At 42.4% G+C, this 19,824-nt stretch overlaps 2 protein-coding genes across 2 annotated transcripts; one reads left to right on the top strand and one right to left on the bottom strand.

The window, feature by feature from the left end:
* Positions 1 to 411: 411 nt before the first annotated feature.
* ciao1 (cytosolic iron-sulfur assembly component 1) lies at positions 412 to 4,113 on the top strand. The gene is made up of 7 exons (XM_038704020.1): positions 412 to 804; positions 1,894 to 2,042; positions 2,139 to 2,250; positions 2,363 to 2,451; positions 2,536 to 2,737; positions 3,081 to 3,147; positions 3,575 to 4,113. The coding sequence occupies exons 1-7, from the start codon at positions 666 to 668 to the stop codon at positions 3,807 to 3,809; spliced, it is 993 nt and encodes a 330-aa protein (XP_038559948.1). The 5' UTR covers positions 412 to 665; the 3' UTR covers positions 3,810 to 4,113.
* snrnp200 (small nuclear ribonucleoprotein 200 (U5)) lies at positions 4,108 to 17,243 on the bottom strand. The gene is given in 45 exon segments (XM_038704019.1): positions 4,108 to 4,859; positions 4,959 to 5,051; positions 5,146 to 5,227; positions 5,365 to 5,525; positions 5,614 to 5,790; positions 5,877 to 6,020; positions 6,129 to 6,250; positions 6,393 to 6,557; positions 6,662 to 6,851; positions 6,970 to 7,078; positions 7,161 to 7,269; positions 7,364 to 7,515; positions 7,630 to 7,808; positions 7,936 to 8,127; positions 8,237 to 8,464; positions 8,565 to 8,725; positions 8,888 to 9,061; positions 9,149 to 9,338; positions 9,420 to 9,574; positions 9,660 to 9,778; positions 9,868 to 9,974; positions 10,202 to 10,285; positions 10,474 to 10,554; positions 10,658 to 10,810; positions 10,931 to 11,128; positions 11,222 to 11,410; positions 11,506 to 11,748; positions 11,865 to 12,014; positions 12,198 to 12,321; positions 12,456 to 12,649; positions 12,781 to 12,951; positions 13,075 to 13,230; positions 13,322 to 13,459; positions 13,587 to 13,760; positions 13,919 to 13,996; positions 14,096 to 14,232; positions 14,318 to 14,417; positions 14,526 to 14,678; positions 14,780 to 14,878; positions 14,988 to 15,043; positions 15,176 to 15,356; positions 15,358 to 15,369; positions 15,462 to 15,633; positions 16,813 to 16,976; positions 17,199 to 17,243. Coding segments are annotated over 45 exon segments (6,411 nt in total). The 3' UTR covers positions 4,108 to 4,709.
* Between the last annotated feature and the right edge of the window lie 2,581 nt (positions 17,244 to 19,824).

Below are 19,824 nucleotides of genomic sequence, written 5' to 3' on the forward strand. Positions count from 1 at the left end.
ATGAGTAAGTGAGTAGGTGACAGACTTATCTTCTTCTTACATCTTAACAGGTGGTGACATAAGATATTTTTTAGGTGAACAGTTCTGAGTAGATATTACTTATTGAAATGCTTTTCTTATTTAAAAGACTCCAAGTACATATCAGTTTCGATTAAGAACTATTTTGATTAAGAAGTACATTAAAACATGGGGTAGACATAGAGTATTCAGCTTTGTGAATATGAAACTTCCCCAACAAAATAATGAAACTTCCCCAACAAAATAAAGAGATTCACAATGGTATTTAAGTCCTTATCTTAATTTTAAATTAAAGTTCTCTAGTTGTGTTGGTGTCTGTGACGTTTTCACATAACCTGAAAAAAGGAAAGAAAGAAAAAATAAAAGAAACCCCACAATGCATCGCGTGTACCACCTGATAAGTAAAGATGGCGGCGCTTCCGATACGGCTGTGTTTGTGAACTTTCGTGCTTGTGTTCTTTGGTGCAAATTCATTCCTTTTTTCTCAATTCCCCTTCAAGCAGACACATTACTGTTGTTTAGGACAATATCACTGCTTGTTTTAGTGCGCCGTGGTGTTTGTTAACGGATTTATCTGCCGTCCGTTAACCGTTACCGGACAGGAGTTCACACAGTCAGCGGCTCCAGACTTATAATATTTCACAGATATGAAGGAGGCCTTGACCCTCGTTCAGAGACTGAGCGCACATCCGGACTCCCGGTGCTGGTTCGTCAGCTGGAGCCCGACTGGGACCCTGCTGGCCTCATGCGGGGGCGACAAGGCCGTCCGGATATGGGGACGAGAAGGTGAGCTGTCAACAAAATGAACTGAACGGCAGTTTACTTTAATACAAGACAGAAGAATGGTCCAGATAACATTATGATATAATAATAGATCAGTCCTTAGAAAAACGAGGTATATTGACAGGATGTGTTGTCTTATTGGACGCTGATAAGCATTACAACTTCTAGGATGTAAAGTTAATTTATTTTTTCCCTTCTCTTTATTAGAAAAGTGATATCAAAGCAACATATAACAAGAATCATAACATTGCAAAGGATAAATACAACACATAAGGGATACAGATATAGTTAGGGGGTACAATTGCACAGCACAATACAGCACAATACAGCCAAAAATAAAAATAGGGATATCACAGAAAGACCTTCAAGCAGGTAAAAATAAAATAAAAATTCTTTCTCAAAAAAAATAAAGATAAAAATAAAGTTTTATTGGTTTGTAAATTTGCATTTGTGTTTATGAATTTAGCCAGAAACAACATTAAATTGATTCTTAAATAATAGTCGCAGTGTTGCTTTTCATTACTGAAAACCCCAAAAAGGATAAATCGCAGAACAAGCAGAAACCTGAATATATACATCCTGCCAACATTGTTTTACGTAAGTGTGGTGCCAAAACAAATGTAATGCCGTTTCTGTTTAAGTGTCACAGAAGGTACGGTTTGGATCAATGTCATTTTTATCTATGAATAATTCTAAAGGATACTTCCTTAACCTTGTTAGTAAGTATTAGGTAGTAATGTTAATGTCATTCTTCAGTTATAGAGTTACACGACTTCTTATTAGTTTACCATCACTCTCTTGTGTCTGATCAAAGATGTCCAGTGAAGATGATGTTTAATGCCCCTGTCATCCTTTTGACTAAATCACATTAGTGAAAACACTTTCAATCAGAGTAAATAATCCTCACTTCCATTTCCCCATGTGTGATATCTAGTATGTGAGTTAATTAAAATGTGATTATGAGTAACGCATGCTAAGTTGAAAAGGATCTAGTTCTTCTGTAAGTTAAAATAGTAAATTACTTGTCATTGGTACAGGTTAGGTGTGTAATTTTGTGTGTGTATATATATTCCTGAACTTCTTTTGTTTTAGGTGACTCTTGGATTTGTAAGAGTGTACTCCAGGACGGACATCAGCGCACTGTGAGGAAAGTGGCGTGGTCTCCCTGTGGGAATTATCTTGCCTCTGCCAGCTTTGATGCAACCACATGCATCTGGAAAAAGAAAAACGATGATTTTGAGGTTAGCAGAAATGTTTAATCTTCACTTTGTGTATGCTGTACTTGTTGTTGTTGTTGTTGTTGTAGATTTTACCAAGAGTTCCACCTTGTCTTCTAGAGTATGACTGTGTTGGAAGGACACGAAAATGAGGTAAAATGCGTGGCGTGGGCACCTTCAGGGAATCTGCTGGCAACATGTAGCCGAGACAAGAGTGTCTGGGTCTGGGAAGGTTTGTGTTAACCTACAGTGCGTCAGCTCCCCAGATGCATGGTGTGAATCCAATTCATCTCTGCCTCTCTATGTATCCGTGGAAACGACCTCTTTCCTTTTGTGTTTCACAGTGGATGAAGAAGACGAGTATGAGTGTGTTACCGTCGTAAACTCTCACACACAAGATGTCAAGCATGTTGTGTGGCACCCGACCCAGGAGGTGGGTCACACTCTGCTCTATGCACCTAAATTATTTCTCAATTTGTCGCACCATTGCATACTTAATTACTACATGTTTACACAGCTCCTGGCTTCAGCCAGCTACGACAACAACATTTGCATTTACAAGGAAGAGGATGATGACTGGGAGTGCCGGGCCACCTTGCAAGGACACACATCCACGGTCTGGGGTTTGTCTTTTGATGCAGCTGGACAGAGGCTGGCCTCATGCAGCGACGACCGCACCGTGAAGATTTGGAAAGAGTATCCAAATGAATGTGGACAGGGTGAGTTGTTGGTCGACAGCATTAGTTTTGCCATTAATCAAGGCATTAACTAAATGTTTTATCCAATCCATGACTTAACTAGTTGTTATTTTTATGTGAATTTTAATATTTATGAAAATGTGACCTACGAAAGCATTGGGAAATGTCTACATAGTGCAACAGAGCTGTTACTTTTGATGACTAAAATCATTTGTTGCTAATTAAAAAGTTCATACAAACCTGAATTTAATGCATGTTTTTGTCAGTGTAAAGTAGATAAAAATGACAATAGTGTGGACAAGAAGGACAGATGCTGTTGGACTATTGAGTCTCAAACTTTTTTCCTCCCCTGATTATTTAACAGACTTGTCGTGGAAGTGTGTTTGCACTCTGTCTGGGTACCATGGGCGAACAGTGTATGATGTCGCCTGGTAAGACCCATTATTTTCATATTTTGTACATACAAATACAGTGCCCTCTCAGCCCTGTTTGTATCCTCGGTCTGCTCTTAAGATCATCTCATCACTGTGCTATATTTAAAAAGGAAAAAAAACATTTTATAGCAGATATATATATTTTTTTCAATGTTATACATAGAATCTGGTGAAACTCAAGGCAAATCTGGCATTTGAGGGTAAACATACACAGCCACCCCTTGGTATTGGTAAATTGACCAGTAGGTAAAAGCATTTCAGTCATCTTGCCTGTGACCCCTCATAAGCTGCACACTGTGTGCAAGAATTAACTGAAACATCCACTCAGGTTAATTGGCCACCTGATCTCACAGGTCTGTGTGCACCTGAATTAGTCATCTTGTTAGAACAAACTGAGGCCATTAATGTTTATCTCTTTGTTCAGGTGTCGGCAGACGGGTGCCATGGCAACCGCCTGCGGCGACGATGCAGTGAGAGTGTTTAAAGAGGATGAGACGGCCGATCCAGACCAGCCAGTGTTTTCACTGGCCGCCCAGGTGGCCAAGGCTCACAGCCAGGACGTCAACTGTGTCGCCTGGAACCCAAAAGAGGTGGGGCTCCTGGCCTCCTGCAGCGATGATGGAGATATCGCCATCTGGAGGTTCCAAGAGGAAGACTGAATACTAATAACCGTCCTCTACTGAACAAAAACAGTTATTGCAAGCTACACTGGAAACTGTGTGGTCGTGAGGTCACCGCACATAATGTCGTTCAGCCTTTACAGCTTATCTGATAGCTCAGCAGGATTCAGCTTGATGTTACGCTCTATAATGTGTCACCTGTCATTTTTCGTGTCAGTTTCTAAACCATTAATGCTTCAGCGCCTCTTGTGCTTTGAGTCTTCATATATTTCATTATAACAGCTCAAATAACTATTCACATTTTATGATTTTTATATAAATGAATAAATATATCTAAAAACAATTATGTGGCTTCTCTTTATTGCAAAACATATTCCGGACAGCACATCATACTAAAAACATTTAGACCAGTCCAAGAATTAGATTTCAGAACAAATACTTTCAAGTCCAAAAATAGAACCAGACAGTTTTCTTTTGTATTAAAAAAAACAACAATCTGGAATAAGAGTATCCCGTAGCTAACTTTATAGGGCAGACCATCCAAAAACCTTTTAATGGTTATCAAATTTTAGTCAGACTTAAACTGACAAAGTTGTATACTTAATACCCTCAGAACCCAGATGGGGCTTCAGTGCTAATTGTTAATTACAACAATGAGCAGAGTTTGTCATGTACTGATTATACTGTAAACAGATCCTATACACTATAATTCTGAACTGGCTTACATCATTAAGTGATTTAAACTGAGAAATTACTGTATACTGAATAAAATTAATGAATTATTTTCACAAGGGATGACAATGACGTGCTTACAGATAAGTCAAGGGACATCAATCAGGTTGAGTATCTACAGTAAAAAAACAAACCAAAAAAAAAACACCCACTGATCCCTCTCCATATAAAACAAAATGCTGGAGACCGCAATAATCATGTTACTGATTAGTCTGAGTCACTGTCTCCGTCGCTGTCTGCTTCCTTCACATCCACACTGAACTTGTACTCCTGGTCACATCCCATGTATGCGTCACTCATGAAGTACAGGGTGTAGTTATGAACGCCCATTGCTGGCGCAACAAAGTCCAGCTTGACCTGCACAGGGTGGACATAAAGGATGCACAAAATGAGGCCTCTGTTGGTTTAAAGAGCATGTTTTTGTCATTGAATATATGCGGTGTATTACTCTCTAACCTTTGCTTTCTGCTGAAGAGTCAGTCTCTTGATGGAGATAAGGCTGTTAGACTTGGGGTCACCAATCACCACCCACCAGCCCTCCTCACGTTTCTGTAACAATGAAAAATAATTACAAGAATCATTACATGTTAATGAAAGAATAATTATTATGAAGTCTCTGGGTCTTCATAATAATGGTGTGTACCTGGGGGAAGAGTGGTGCGATGACGGGCCCAGTCACCTCCTCCTCTCTCTCCAGCTGAACCTGAACCAGAACTGGACTGCCGCTGTGAAGAATCATGGAAACATAACATCATCATTTGCCAAAAACAACAAAGTGTCATGAAAATAACATATTATCCTTGTCAAGCATCTGTTTAACTTCATTGTTTCTCTCACTGCTGCTGACTGAAGTCCCACATACCTCTTGATGTTGTCTTTTTCTGCCACTTCGTACGACAACTCAATGTTGGGGTAGCGGTTACAGAAACGAGCCACATCGGCCATCTGGACGTCTGAGAGCTGCAGCAGAGCAGTTCTGTCTTCATCCTCCATCTCCATAATGTCAAAGATACTCTCCACACCCTGATGAAAAGAGCAGGGAAAAGATGATCCATGTACTGAAGCAAGAGTTAGATTTTAGGAAGCGCATTTAGTGTAACGAGAAATGTACCTTATCTGTGCAGCGCTTGATGTGCTCTGAGGTGAAGTAGGGCAGCTGTTTGAGGTACGAGTCCTTGGACCACATGGCCTGCGTGACCATCTGGGCGAGCTCCATAGCTGCCAGAGCAGGACTCAGCCAGCCGTTACTGGACAGCACATCAACGCAGGCCTGGATCAGACGAACCGCCTACAAACACAACCCATGGGGTAAATATACACACAGGAACCGACAGTTCATTCCCCTTCAGTGCCAAAATTACCAGTAATGTGTACCTTGCTCAGGATCTCCTCTGTGTCCGACTGCAGCTCAGCACTCAGCTGCATCCTGGAGAGATGGGCTTGCAGCATCAGGTTCGTCTTCACATGGGGATCGTTGAACTTCGGGTTGTTCAGTTTGTGGGGCACTTTCTGTGCCAACTGAAATACAAAAGTAAGCGACAACACAATCAGTTTCAACATAATGACTTGGTACAGAAGTGTTAATGTTACAGTAACGTGCAAAAATGGTCAACGCTGTTTGTTTACCTGACGGAGAAGTGTATCCTCATGATGTCGAATGGGAATGTTCTTGTATTCGGCAGCATTGGAGATGATCTCAATTAACCCACGGATCTTTGTCTTGGCATTTAGGGACATGCTGAACAACTCTGCCAAACACAAACAGACAGCAAGTCAGTTATGTGCAAATTCAACACATTTTTGTCATAAAGGATTTACAACAGGCTTTATAATCAGGCAATGCAAATGGATTTTCAGAGAGTGTGATCGGACAGTTGTATTGGCACGAACCGATGGTGGTGTAGTTGATGTAGTAGTAGGCAGCGATCATGCCCAAATTGAGCGGTGCAACATCCATCTCATCCTCTATGCTGATGCACTTGGACTGCTCCAGGTCATGTAACGTGTGTTCCACCAGCTCAGACAGGTGGTCTGACAGGTGACGATGGGACATGCCTTAAGAGGTAAACACAGAATGCGACATTTGTAAGTTGCTCTCAACATCTGATCCAGTGTAAGTGAACACATATTTATTCTAAAACAAACAGGGTGAAACTGACCTTGCAGGTTGTAGTAGTTAGGGTTCTGGGTCATACGGCGGTAGAGGAATGTCCACGTCAGGTAGTCCACGGCGTCCTGCTTGTTCTCCACAGTCTTGGTGACGATCTCAGCGTTGAAGTGGTCGTGGAGGCAGTGGTCCAAGTGAGACTCCACCGGCAGCGGCTCGTACAGGAACTTCTTGAAGAAGTCCTATCAAGAAAAGAAAAAGAAACAGTTTGGTTGATTCTTACTGCCGCACTGTCGTCGCTTTAGCCCACGTAACTATTTCCAAAGTTTAACAAGACAAAAACAACCGAGGTCTTTCTACCTTCTTGGAGCCCTGACACATGATGACACAGCGTCCCTCATCATCTAGCATGGGTCTGTTCGCCTTGCCCACCATCTGCAGGACGTCATAGATGGGATAGTCCACATATCTGAGAGAAAAGAGGGAAAAACAGTCAAACACAATACATATTATTTACAGAACCCACATCAAGAGATTAGTGAGGGCCTTACGCATGGATTTTGCCATTGTAGTACTGGGTGTCCATGACAATGACGAGGTGCGCGGAGATGTTGATGCCCCAGCAGAGTGAACGAGAGGACACCACCACCTGAACAGCACCTGTAAAAGTAGAACAAGCAAGGATGCCAAAAATAATTATTCAGCCCTACACCTACATAGAAAGCTGAAGGTGCAGAGCCGGAGTGAGTCATACCCGAGTTGAAGAGCTGCTCCACTATTTTGCGTTCAGTTGCAGACAGGCCCTCGTGCAGGTAGCCCACGCCATTGGCCAGAGTCTCTTTCAGAGTTGAATCATTTATTTTGTTCAGGAATGGAGCTAGATCTTTCTCGGTGCAGTGCAAGAACCTACAGAGAAACAAAAACTTATTCTTCATCCACAGTGTCAAGACATAACGGGAACGTTGGCACTATCGCAGTCTACTCCTCATCTACAGGCATGATCTCACTGTAGCGACTGACCTCTGAGGGACCACATCGGCAGCGCAGAAAGTGAGGATGTCGATGGCTGTGAGGCGAGTCTGTCTGCGGGACGGGACGAACACGACGGCTGGCTTGGAGGGGGAGTGCTTCATGATGGCGTGATATACTGGCTTAGCCATGGACAGCAGGCGAGTCTGAGTGTGACTCACGTTGAAGCCCTATCCAGACAAGAACAGCAAATCAGGAACCTGACAGGAAATTATGTCCTCTTGGCTGTCTGTACGTTTTGTGTACCTGACATTTTTAGAAAGGATGAATACCTATTTTTGTTGACTGTTTTCATACCTGGATGTGTAGCTCCAGAGGAACAGGTCTGACGTTGGGGTGGAAGTTGAATGTGGCAGTGGTGCTGCAGCCCAGCCAGTGGGCCACGTCTTTGGCGTTGGACAAAGATGAGCTAAGGGCCACGATGCGGATGGGACGCTCAATCTGAGAGGAGATGTACCTCATCCTGGAGCAGATGACCTCCAACACCGGCTAATGAGGAGAAACGAGGGGCATCAACATGATGCACAGCCTACAAATGACTATGACACACCCAATGTGTATGACATGAAATTGCTGAAAAGCAATAACTGTTACTTACTCCGTTTTCTCCTCCAATGAGGTGTGTCTCATCCACAACGAAGAGGCTAACATTCTGGACGTTCTTCCTCTGTTTCCAGCGGCGAGACAGGATGTCCCATTTGTCGGGGGTACTGACAATGATGTCACCTTTTCCCAAGAGCTTCAGATCTGTGCTAGTTTCTCCCGTCAGCAGCACCACCTTTTTGTTCAGGATGTCCTGGAACTTCTGGTGCCAGTCGACAAACACCTGAAAGACAAAGATTTACGTAATTATTAATTGTGTTAGATGGGAAAAGAAAGCAATGCTAGTTTATAAGCACACTTCCACCATAAGAATGACTTCATACCTGTTCAGCCAGTGCTTCCATTGGGGTGATGTAGACACAGCGACCTTCTGCGTTGTGCAGCAGCATCCTCAGAATGGCAAACTCAGCACAGATTGTCTTTCCACTGCCGGTGGGAGCGCCCACAAACACATTGTCATCACTGTTGTACACCGCATTGAACACTGCAGGGACAGAAAGAATACAGACAAGTCAAGAAAACAATGTGAAATGAACAGTGAGCCTCTTTTATCACATGAACCAAAAGTGGAAACGTTATGCGTTATGCTATCTTTTTATCTTTTGATTTAATGGAAATGTACTATGGAGATTTTCTCATTCTGTACCTTGTGTCTGAATGGGGTTGAAGAAGGGGAACTTGTTCTGGTACAGAGCCTCAAAGGCAGAGTTCCTGAGAGCAGTGACAGGCAGCGGCTGCAGGTCCAGCAGCTCAGTAGGTGGGGGGTACTTCTCTGGTAGGATCAGATGGCGGAAGGATACTGGAAGCTGAGTCTCGCAGGCTGAAAAGAAACAGAAAAAGTAAAGCAGTTAGTTGCAATTCTTACATAAACATGGGAATTCTTTAAGACAACAATGAAATTACTTACAAAGCCATCGGTCCGAGACCACTCGGATGAAGTACTGTGGCGGCAGAGGCTCGAACACTGGGACAAAGAAAGTCACAAGGTGCTCGTCCTGGGCGTACTTGGCTTTGAGCAGGAAGTACTCGTGGTGGAGTATGACCTCACTGTCTACATCCTCAACGAGGATCCAGAAAGCCTCAGAAGATGCATGAATCTGAGTGGGAAAATTAAAGTGTTAACAGGCTCAGAAACAGACACATATTAGGTGCAGCACATCATGGGTCTAATTACTGACCTTGTCATCCCACTGGAAGTCGGGCGTGATGGTGAGCTCCACTTTCAGAGTAGAGCGGGTGATAGGCTGCAGATGGACTGCCAGGTCCAGTTTGGGAAACTGGTGGACGTATTTGTGGATGGTCTTCCCCATTTTTGGCATTCGGATCAGCTCACCTGAAAAATGAAACGCATGAATTCTAATTGTTCTCCAGGCTGAGGGGGGAATTCAGCGAACATGTTGTGGGTATATAAAACTCACCAATTTCATTGTGGTTGAGGTCATAGAGACGCTCAAAGGGGAAGTTTTTCTTCTCGATCTTCTTGATCACTTCCTCTGGCAGCTTCTTGAACTGTCGCAGTGGAGACATTGACTGCCACCTGTGGAGAACAGGGATACAGAATATCAGCAGCCTGCTGTGGGAAAACACAGCATTGCCTTTGTGGAGGGGAAAGAGTTACAGACTTACATTCTCTTGTCAATCATCTTGCAAAGATTCATGGTCTTGTCTGTCAGTTGAGCCCAGCCTCTGTTGAGTACAATCTCAAATATGGCCCGCATTAACCTTCCAGCACTCTGACAGAAAAGAAAGAAAGAAAATTAATTTCATGACAACTTAATTTCAAGAACAAAAACAAGACTGGAAGACCAACTTAAAGTCAACATCAAACAAATAAACTTAATCATAATGTTGTCACAGGCCTGAAAAATTCAAGAATTTGGGACCAAATGAGTGAAAACTGCAATGAGAAGAAAAATAAAAAAGTTGAACAAAACAATAAAGAAAGTGGGCTCTGGCGTACCTGTGTAACATAGACCATGTCGGCCATGAGAGCAAAGCCCTCCAGTTTGAGTTGAGAGATGAACGCCTGGAGCAGCACATTAATCTGAAATGATTACAGAACACAGGAAGCAGGTTTTATTGGGATTTAATTAATGCTACTATATAAAACAGATAAAGCGACACCTAATCTGCACACCAGAAAAACAAACACCAAGTCACGAACATAATCTTGAGCTGATCTTACATAATAGCTGTATTTTTGGTAAAATTATCACTGGTTATAAATGCTACCTTAGCACTGGGCTCCTCAATGCTTTCCTTCACAGGTATAGGAACTCTTTCCAGCAGCTTCTGCAGCTCCAGCTTCTCCTCCTAAAAGACATAACCATATGTCAGTATTTAAATTCAGCGTGTTCCACGAAGTTTCGTTGGGGCTTACAGCTGAACAACCATGACTGACTGGAGACAACTGTACCTCTCTCACAGTGATGTTCCTGAACTCCGAGGAAAGTGAAAAGACTCTGAAGAGCTCAATCTCACTGAGAGTGGGCTTCAGTAGCTGGTTGTAAGTTTGAATGGAGTCATGAGTGATGTAGAAGTGACTGGCAATGCGTCCCAGGTCTGTAACCTTTAGGTGAAGGGGAAAAAAAGTCAACAATTAAATGCCTTAAGTCCGTCTCATCAATAATTTAACAGAGTTAGCATAAAAACAGATAAACAAGAGATTATAACTGATAGCTGTGCACACCTGGAAGCTCCCAGTTCTCTTGTCGTATTTGACGAGGCTGTTCTTGTCCAGGACACTGGCTGCTGTGTGCACAAGGTCTGTCCTGCGTCTCTCCAGCAGGGGGTCTGAACTACGGTCATCATGGGACACACCATACAGGGTGGGGTTGCGGAGCATGCGCACATACAGGTAGGTGTAGCCGAGCCAGTTCACTGCGTCCTGACAAAACAAACAAATGAAATTTAGAGAAATAAATAGAATATTTGATCAGCTTCTTATACATATAATGGCATGTCGTAACATCCCACTAACCTTTACGGTCTGCACATTGCCCAGTACTATCTCAGCATTGAGCATGTCCGGCAGCTTGCCCACCATCTGACTCTCTATGGGCAGCTGCTGGTTGAGCAGGGACAGATAGTACTGCAGCTCTCCGTGGGACGTGATCAGGATTCCCTCTCCCTTGGTGTCGTACTGAGGACGGCCGGCTCGACCAAGCATCTGAAAAAAGGACATAATTAATCGAGTTATTACGGTTAGTAAAAATACGAAGGCACACTTTCCTGCAGTTTAGGATCCAGCCACCACAGACTGACCTGTAAAATGTCCAGGGCTCCAAGCTCCGTCCATCTGCCTTTCTCTGGGCTGTACACCTGAGTACCTTTGATGATAACAGTGTGTGCCGGCAAGTTGACACCCCAAGCCAGAGTGGCTGTGGACACCAGAACCTGGATGTGTCGATCAGCAAACAGATCCTCTACCAGTGTACGGTCCACTCTGGTCATACCAGCATGGTGGATCGCGAAGCCGTAAGGCAGCAAATCCTTCAGCTCGAGGTTCTGGACAAGAAAGTTTCGATATAATTCTAACAGGACTCATAAAATACTAAAGAAACTTTGACTTTGGTCATCTATCTTTGTTTCAGTGAAGTTTCAGGTTAGTGGTGTTGGCTCACCTTGCACTGCTCTGCCTCAGTTCTCAACACTTCGGTGGATGCTGAACCCTCTCTGAGGAAAAGACCCAGTGTGTCCTTCTCCAAACACATGTCTCGTATGGCCCTGGCAGTCTTTCCTGTCTCCTTCCTGGAGTGGACAAACACCAGCACCTGATGGAGACAAGTGAACATCAGGAGTCTCTCAAACCTGGTTACACATTGTTGTAGTTCAGTGCTAATTCAGCAGGTAGTGTGGGCCAGCTGCACATGCAGTTACAGGACTCTAAGTCATTGGGGATAGAAGTTTCTTCCTCGTAGGAATTAGGTCACTTGGGAAGAACAAGTCGGACTCACCTGGTTCTTTCCAGCATGCTCCATAATCTTTTCATAGACAATCTCATTCATGATCTGGAAGCGCTTGATAGCCTTCTTCTCTGTGATGCCAACATAAGTCTGCTCTAGGGGCACAGGGCGGAAACTACAGAGAAAAAGAACATGGTTATCCGAGATGAATAAAATGAAAAAGTGCAAACAAAATACATGTAGAGAAACAAGCAAACAAAACACAGTTAATTGTGTGCTAACGTTTTGGTCATTCGCCAAATGGCGTACCTGTTGTCGAAGTAGAAGAGTCCCTTTGCAGGATCTACACGCAGACAGGTAGCCACATCCTCGTAGTTGGGCAGTGTGGCACTGAGGCCCAGCAGACGCACATCCTCCTGGGTCAGCTCCACATTACGGATGGTCCTTGCCACCAGAGATTCCAACACGGGTCCACGGTCATCATGCAGCAGGTGGATTTCATCCTGCAAAACACATTCATTTTGTTATCACGAGCGTTTAAAGGCCAATCATCCGCACATAAAATTAGACTGGTATTTTTTTTCAGTTTTGTTTTATGACAGAATCACTTCGTCAACACATTCAGAGCACTTACAATGATAATGAGTCGCACTAGCTGGGTGTAGGTACGCTCTCCACCTTTACGGGTGATGATGTCCCACTTCTCAGGGGTGCAGACGATGATTTGAGTGGCGTTAATCTCCTCTTTACAGAGCTGGTGATCTCCTGTCAGCTCCGACACTGTGATGCCGTAACTTGCCAAGCGCTTGGAAAGGGGAGGAAGTAAGTAAATCATTAAAATCACGCAGCCCCTGAAGTGAATTGATGATTTGATTTAAATTAAAACTGTTCTATGTAGAGCTGTATAAATACAAATTTCTGAGCTCACCTTACTAAAGCTCCCCACCATCTCCTGTACTAGTGAGCGCATGGGTGCAATGTAGATGATTTTGAAGTCATCCACATTGATGGTTCCATCCAGGTTGATGTGCTTTCCAATTTCTCTCAGCATTGCCATCAAAGCAACATTGGTCTTACCAGCTCCCTGTGTGCACAAAAAATAACTCAAATTACAGGTGAAAGTACACATGGGAAAAAATGTCACAATGCTTTTGGCTTTAACAAAGTTTGCTTACGGTAGGTGCACACACTAGCAGGTTCTCATCCGTCTCCATTGCAGTCTTGAACAACTTGCTCTGGATGCGGTTCAGGGTTTTGAAGCCTTCAAATCCAGCCTGTGCATACTTAGGCAGCTTCTCAATAGCAACAAGCACCTGATGACATAATAGTATGTTGAATGTATGACAAACACATCTATACACTGCTCTTCACTGAGACTTTTGCATTAGTTGCTGCGTAGTTGGGCAATTTTTTCCGTAATGAGGCATACGACCAACAAACCTCATCGTCAGCAAAGGGCTTGGGTTTGAGGGCGGGCACGTGGACTTCTTCATAGCCTTTGCGCTGTTTGCGAAATGAGCCGTCAGGTAGCTGGCAACGCTTGTTGGCCATGAAGTGGCTCCCCTGTGTGAAGGTTAGGTCCTCAAGGTCTAGCAACTGTCGCGGGGCCATTGACTGTAGGGATAAGAAGAATGTTTGATCTAAACAACATGTCAACTTTAGACATTTACATACCCATGGCAAGTGTCACTGATGCCATCTTACTAACCCAATGTAGAAATCTATAGTTAGCTTTTATTAAAAAAATACCATAGGTAGCTAACATTATTTACCTCTCCATGGTCAATGTCCATCGCTTCCATGTCATCAACACGAGACTTCCTCACCCTCTCCCTGCGAGATCGCTCCTCCTAAAAATATAAACACTCATGAATAACAGATGCAATGGACAATACAAAAAGATCCTTTGATGGAATTTCTTGCATAATTTTATAAGCAGAAGGTCTTACCCGAATAATATCCTCCTTCTCCGTCTCCTGCAGCTGGTAAAGAATCTTTGAGAGTTCCTGATCAGACTCCATCTTTCCAATGATCCGTTCCTTTTCCGCCTCACTCTGAGCGCTTGCCAGCATGGTACAATACTGAACTGTATGTCAGAAGAAAGAAAGTGATTCACAACATCAAATGGCACAAGAGCCAGTAATCTTAATCATTCTACACTACGGACTTACTCATGCGACGATGCTGACGGAGGATTTTGATGAAGTCAAAAGTGTTGAAGCCCAGCAGCAACACCAGCTGGTTCTCACATTCTCTATCATCGCTCGCAGTCTGTGGAATACAGACAGACAATGGATGAACTAGTCTGAAAAATATATGTGTGTATGTGGTAAAAAAAACCCAATAAAAAGATCACGACAGACAAGATGTCAGACATACCTTGAGGATTTCTAAGACCTCATCGGCTTTCTTTTGGGAAACAATAGCATCATCATAGAAACGGCTGAGCTGACGCTGAAGCCAGAAGGCATCAATGTCTCGAGGATGTAGATCTTTTTTCTTCACTGTCATCACATCGCCTGTGGCACCGAGCTAAATGAAGAGTCATTTATTAGCATTTCGCGTAGCGTTTTGTACAAAAAGATACAATTATCTTTGCAGATATACCAGTTTAATTCAGGTGTTGCACTTACATTGGCTGAGAGAGCGCAGCCCACACCTGCCTCCTCTCCTTCACTGTCTTCATCCGAGTGTTCGTCTCGTACCTCTCCAAACTGGTCTTCATCCCCCTCCTAAACAACAAGGGAAAAAAGACATATGTGACACAATCTACTTGGGGCTACAAATCAGGGAATAACTTAAGAGCTGCATTTCCTTACAGAATAAGCAAAAAGCCCTTACCTCCTCATCAGATTCAAACTGGACATTCACACCGTACGTTTCATCAATGTTGTCATCTGTAAAGGAAAGATAAAGTCCGCAATCACAAGAATATTTTCATTGATAACTGACAGGTGAGAGATTAGCAAACAGTGGAGTCTACTGTAAATAAATAACTCATTACTAATAAATGCTACATTGTCACTTACCCATATTCTGTAAGTCCTTGTCTCCTCCGTAGTCTGTGATCTTTTTGCCCAAATTAACCAACACGTGGTAGCGAGTGTCATCAGCGGGTCCAAGAAGCTGCTCTACTTCACGCCGCCTTTCCTTATCCCTCATTTTATCATTCTTCAGCACTGCTAACACTTCATCTGCAGCTCCACACAAAAATATCACGTGGCTACGGGAAGATGTAATAACCAGGTCAGTTCCTGGTCACTGATAAAAAACACATGCTGACACAACAAAAGCAGGTGTTAAGAGTTTTCTGACCTGATCTCCCAAAGCAGCGTGGATGAAGCTAAGCAACACTTCATAGGTCTCTCTGGTTTCTTTGGTTTTAGGCTTGTACACGATGCCCACCATTTCATCAATGCCTTCAGAGAGAAGGGTGAAGCCTTTCATTTTGTTGATATCGTGCCTGTCCTCGTCTCTTTTTCGCCTCCTGCATAGACAGAACGTGCGAAAATAAAAAGAATTAAGGGTAGAAGTGTATTGAAAGGATCATACTCTAAATGCTTTCCCCATTTCAGTATTTTCCACAGCACAGATTTTTCCTTTTCCTACCTTCCAGGCAGCCATTAATTTCTCTACAGAATGGGAATCAGTATCAGTGATACTGCAAATGAGACTGCATATTGTTTTGAAATGTATGCTGGGTTTGAAGAAATCATAATTTGGTTATCATTTATTTATTTGATATTGGTTGGCCAATGTCAATCATTATTTTGCAATTCATTATTTCAATTATTCTCTTTTCAACAAAAACTTAACATATATCTTCTGGATTTGAATTTTTCACTACAAGGCCTGTGCTTAGCATTCAATAGGGGTGGGTAAAAAAAAAATCAAGGCAATATCGTATCGTAACACGAACATCAAGTATCGATCTTTTATTATATAAATTGTACATGAGAAGTTTGGTTTTTGGCACTAATAAAATTGCCTTTTCAGTCCAGCCCAGTTTTCCTTTGGGGACACAATTTGAAGTTGGGAAAAGGGTAAAATATTGCAATAAATTGCAATAGGTTTAAAATCGCAATAATATCGTATCGTGACATAAGTATCGTGATAATATCGTATTGTGGGGACTGATTCCCACCCCTAGCATTCAAGGTATTATTTTTTCCATTTAGCTGATGCTTTTATCTAAAGTGACTTACAGCTGCTATTTATGTCAGAGGTCGCACGCCTCTGGAGCAACTAGGGGTTAAGTGTCTTGCTCAGGAACACATTGGTGGATGTGTCACAGTGGCAAATTGAACCCGGGTCTCACACACCAAACGCAAGTGACTTTTCCATTGCGCCAAAGAAAAATTACAAATGTCAGCTTCCCAAAATACTTTGAACACAAATAACAGATTTTTAAAAACAAACTTAACCTTCAGCTGCACTAACAAGCTTTGGTGTAAAAGAACTAAATATCAACAAGGCTCATTATTCACTGTGGCAGATTGCCAAATATGATCTCCAATAAACTGCTACTCTTCAAGTTGATTTTGATACCTAACAGGCATGAAATGAAAACGATGCACATGTGAAAATTTAGAAAAACACGTACACGTCGTTGCAAAGCTTGCTTAAAATTGACAAATAAATGTTGTGTTATGTTGACAGTACTGACTTGTCTCGTCTTTCCTCCAGCTTCTGCGGTTTGGTCCTCTGAGACTTGTCACCCATCTTGGTCCCCTCCAGCTTTCCCACCAGGGACAGGACCTCTCCCGTGGGTTCATCTCTGCGTGTGCGGTCGATCAGAGAGCGATCAGCTTGTAACACCAAGTTTGAGTTCTGTCAATTCAAACACAAAGACACGGTGATCGGTCAGTAAGGTTACACAGCAGTCTGCTCCAGCTAACGTTAGGCTAACTGCTAGTTAGCGGAACGGCTAGCATGAATTAAAACCTGTAGCTAGCGTTAGTTAGCTTGATAGCGTAACAGTATATTAAGATACACCACTTTGTTTGGTGTTCATAGATGTATCTGCTTATATAATTACTCAGTAACACTCACCGCTTTGTACTCGTACTGCAGGCTACGGGCAGTAACATCCGCCATGGTGCGAGGTTCCTGCTTTAGCGTTAGCTTTCACCGCACTTTTAAATCAATGTGAACCAGCCCGCTGACTCAAATCATCCACAGAGTTGACTTCACTCTGCCTTTTTATGGAGAAGCTGAGAACATCGGTGCAGCGTTTAGATTTGTAGCATGAGATTGTTTTCAAAACGTCCGAGTTTCATTCAAGAAAGTGCGTCTCCCATACGTTACAAAGGCAGCGCTAACACGAGCGCACAACATCAAGCCGCCGCTAGTTTCCGTTTCCGGTGTCAGAGGTTAACGCAGATAAGTAGAAGTAGCGCCCCCTACAGGTTGTGTGTTTGTATTACACCGTGCTTTAAGCTTTTTCAATTGCCTTCAGGATACAAATTAGCACGCTCCCACAGCCTATTCATTATGTACATACAATGAAAGCATTGATTTAGTGCTAACATTCAGAATGAGAATAAACCTTTTTTCATTTCTATTATGTACTTACAGAGAAATGGATATACATTTAATATACAGCTAAAAATCAGGGTGAAAAAGTGTACAGTATGTATATAAAAAGCATATGTTTTTTATTCATACAATATAAAACAATAACATTTGTAAACAGTAAGACAAGAACACAATGATGCAGAGTGCTGGAATAAATATGGAATAGTTAATGTAGTATTTTGTTTTGTTTATTGTGATTGTGCTATATGTTAGGACCCTCTCAAAAACAAAGTGATTTGAATTAGAATATTACAAGTTATTTTATATACATGCGTTGGTACATATGACAGTACATACAGTATATACAGCGTGCTTTGATTTATATTGTGTCAATGATATTATGTACATGTTAATAAGACCGTGTTCATTTAAACTATAAAATATATAATTTGTATATAAAGTGGATGTTTAGTGTTACAGGGTTATTACACAGGAATTGTTTCTGACACTATGTGACTGTGACCTGGGTGAGTTTGGAGTGGAGGACTTCTGTGATGATGGTGCTGAAAGCCACAAACAGGATGTCTCTGGGTAGTCGAGGTGTTGCCTGGTAGGAAAAACTGCAGGGAGTCCAGCATGTGGCCTGTGATGTCCCTCAGGTGGGCCAACACCAGTCTCTTCAACGATTTAATGACCACAGACGTCAGGCCCCCATGCCTGTAGTCCCTGAATCCTGTGATAATGTTACTAATAGGTTTTATCTAGTGAGAAAAATCCCTCATTCTTCTAAATCCAGTTTTATATATAAGAAAGATAAGGGTCATCACCCCCCCATAATAATCAACTCAAGTTTTTGAATAGCAACATGTGATTTTAACCATACTTTACATAGTACACCTACACATTTCTAAGTGCCTTAATCAGTCTTTTTTTTCCCCCTGGCAAATGTTAACTCCCTGCTATCTTTCTTAAAATATTTCAGAATTAAAGGATTACATGATCAGTTATAACCGATTTATCAGAGCAGTTTTAAAATAGTGATATTTGTGAAGTAATAATAGTAATAATATAGCTAATAAGACACTTATCCAAGTTATCTGGTTGCTCCAAAAGTGAATTAGATGTCTCGCTCCATTTCTGTGTGAATACATATGGGTGCTTTGTATATGTATGATAAATGGACTGCACTTGTACAGCATTCACACCCAGATGGCAGCATAGAGGGCAATTTGGAGTTATCTTTCTTTCTCAGAGACACTTCTTCCTGTGTACAGGAGCCAGTGATCAAACCAACAACCTCTACTCTACCTCCCGAGTCAAAGTTTTCCCCATGTATGTTCAAATGCTTCCTGTGTATATTCATTATGCATAGTGTGAAAGTGATTAAGTATTTCACATATGTATATGTGTGCATTATCTTCATATGTGAAACTGATGTGGTGTGAAATGCACTGAACACAGCAGACAGAATGCAGCGACAGTAATATGAAGCTGAGACAGAAGCACATAAAGACATGGAGAGGAAGAATATGCAGTTAATGTGGGTGTGGCTGTTTTCTTAAAAGAGAAGAGTGTGTTCTTGTTTGTATTTACTGTCTGTGGCCTCATATATCTCCCAACCCCTTTGCACATCTGGCAGCAACATCTGCCATTTTCCGCCAGTCAGAATCTGTGATGTTTTGCGTCTACTGAGCCAGCTTTTTAACATCAGTCACACCCATTGACAGAGAGAAAGGGCGACACAGATAAATGGGATGCACACATCAGTGAAACAAATTATAGGTTAAAGTGCATGTGGGGGTGAAGGATTACTGACATTGGACTGTGTGTGTCCAACTCTTTTGCACATGTGCTTACACACACATAATAGTGCATTTCAGGTTGCCTGCAGTTGTTCAAGGTCATATTTTGAGTGTGCTGATCCTCCTCTCTGGTTCAAAAGACATGCAGGCTTGTAAGGAGGATGGCATGGTTAGTGATTAAAATATATACTTCGGAGGATCTGATGTTTTCTCACCGAACACGCCTTTGTGTAAATCCTCCATTGTACTTTACACACTTGTGTCCAGACAATGTGATCTCTGTAGCTTTCTGTCAGAGGAACACCAAATGAGCACACCTCAGCTGTTTGAGCAGCTGTGGTCGTGACGCCGTCTGTGAA

The sequence above is a fragment of the Micropterus salmoides genome, unplaced genomic scaffold, assembly GCF_014851395.1.
Source record: "Micropterus salmoides isolate LMB-PRFRI ecotype aquatic unplaced genomic scaffold, ASM1485139v1 Ms_hic_scaffold_7, whole genome shotgun sequence".
Classification (NCBI taxonomy): domain Eukaryota; kingdom Metazoa; phylum Chordata; class Actinopteri; order Centrarchiformes; family Centrarchidae; genus Micropterus; species Micropterus salmoides.

Excerpts from the sequence above, each read along its gene's own strand:
- ciao1 (XM_038704020.1), top strand. The coding sequence starts at position 666 with ATGAAGGAGGCCTTGACCCTCGTTCAGAGACTGAGCGCACATCCGGAC. Across the intron at positions 2,251-2,362 it reads GAGTGTCTGGGTCTGGGAAG|TGGATGAAGAAGACGAGTAT; the intron begins GTTTGTGTTAAC and ends TGTGTTTCACAG. Across the intron at positions 2,452-2,535 it reads TGTGGCACCCGACCCAGGAG|CTCCTGGCTTCAGCCAGCTA; the intron begins GTGGGTCACACT and ends ATGTTTACACAG.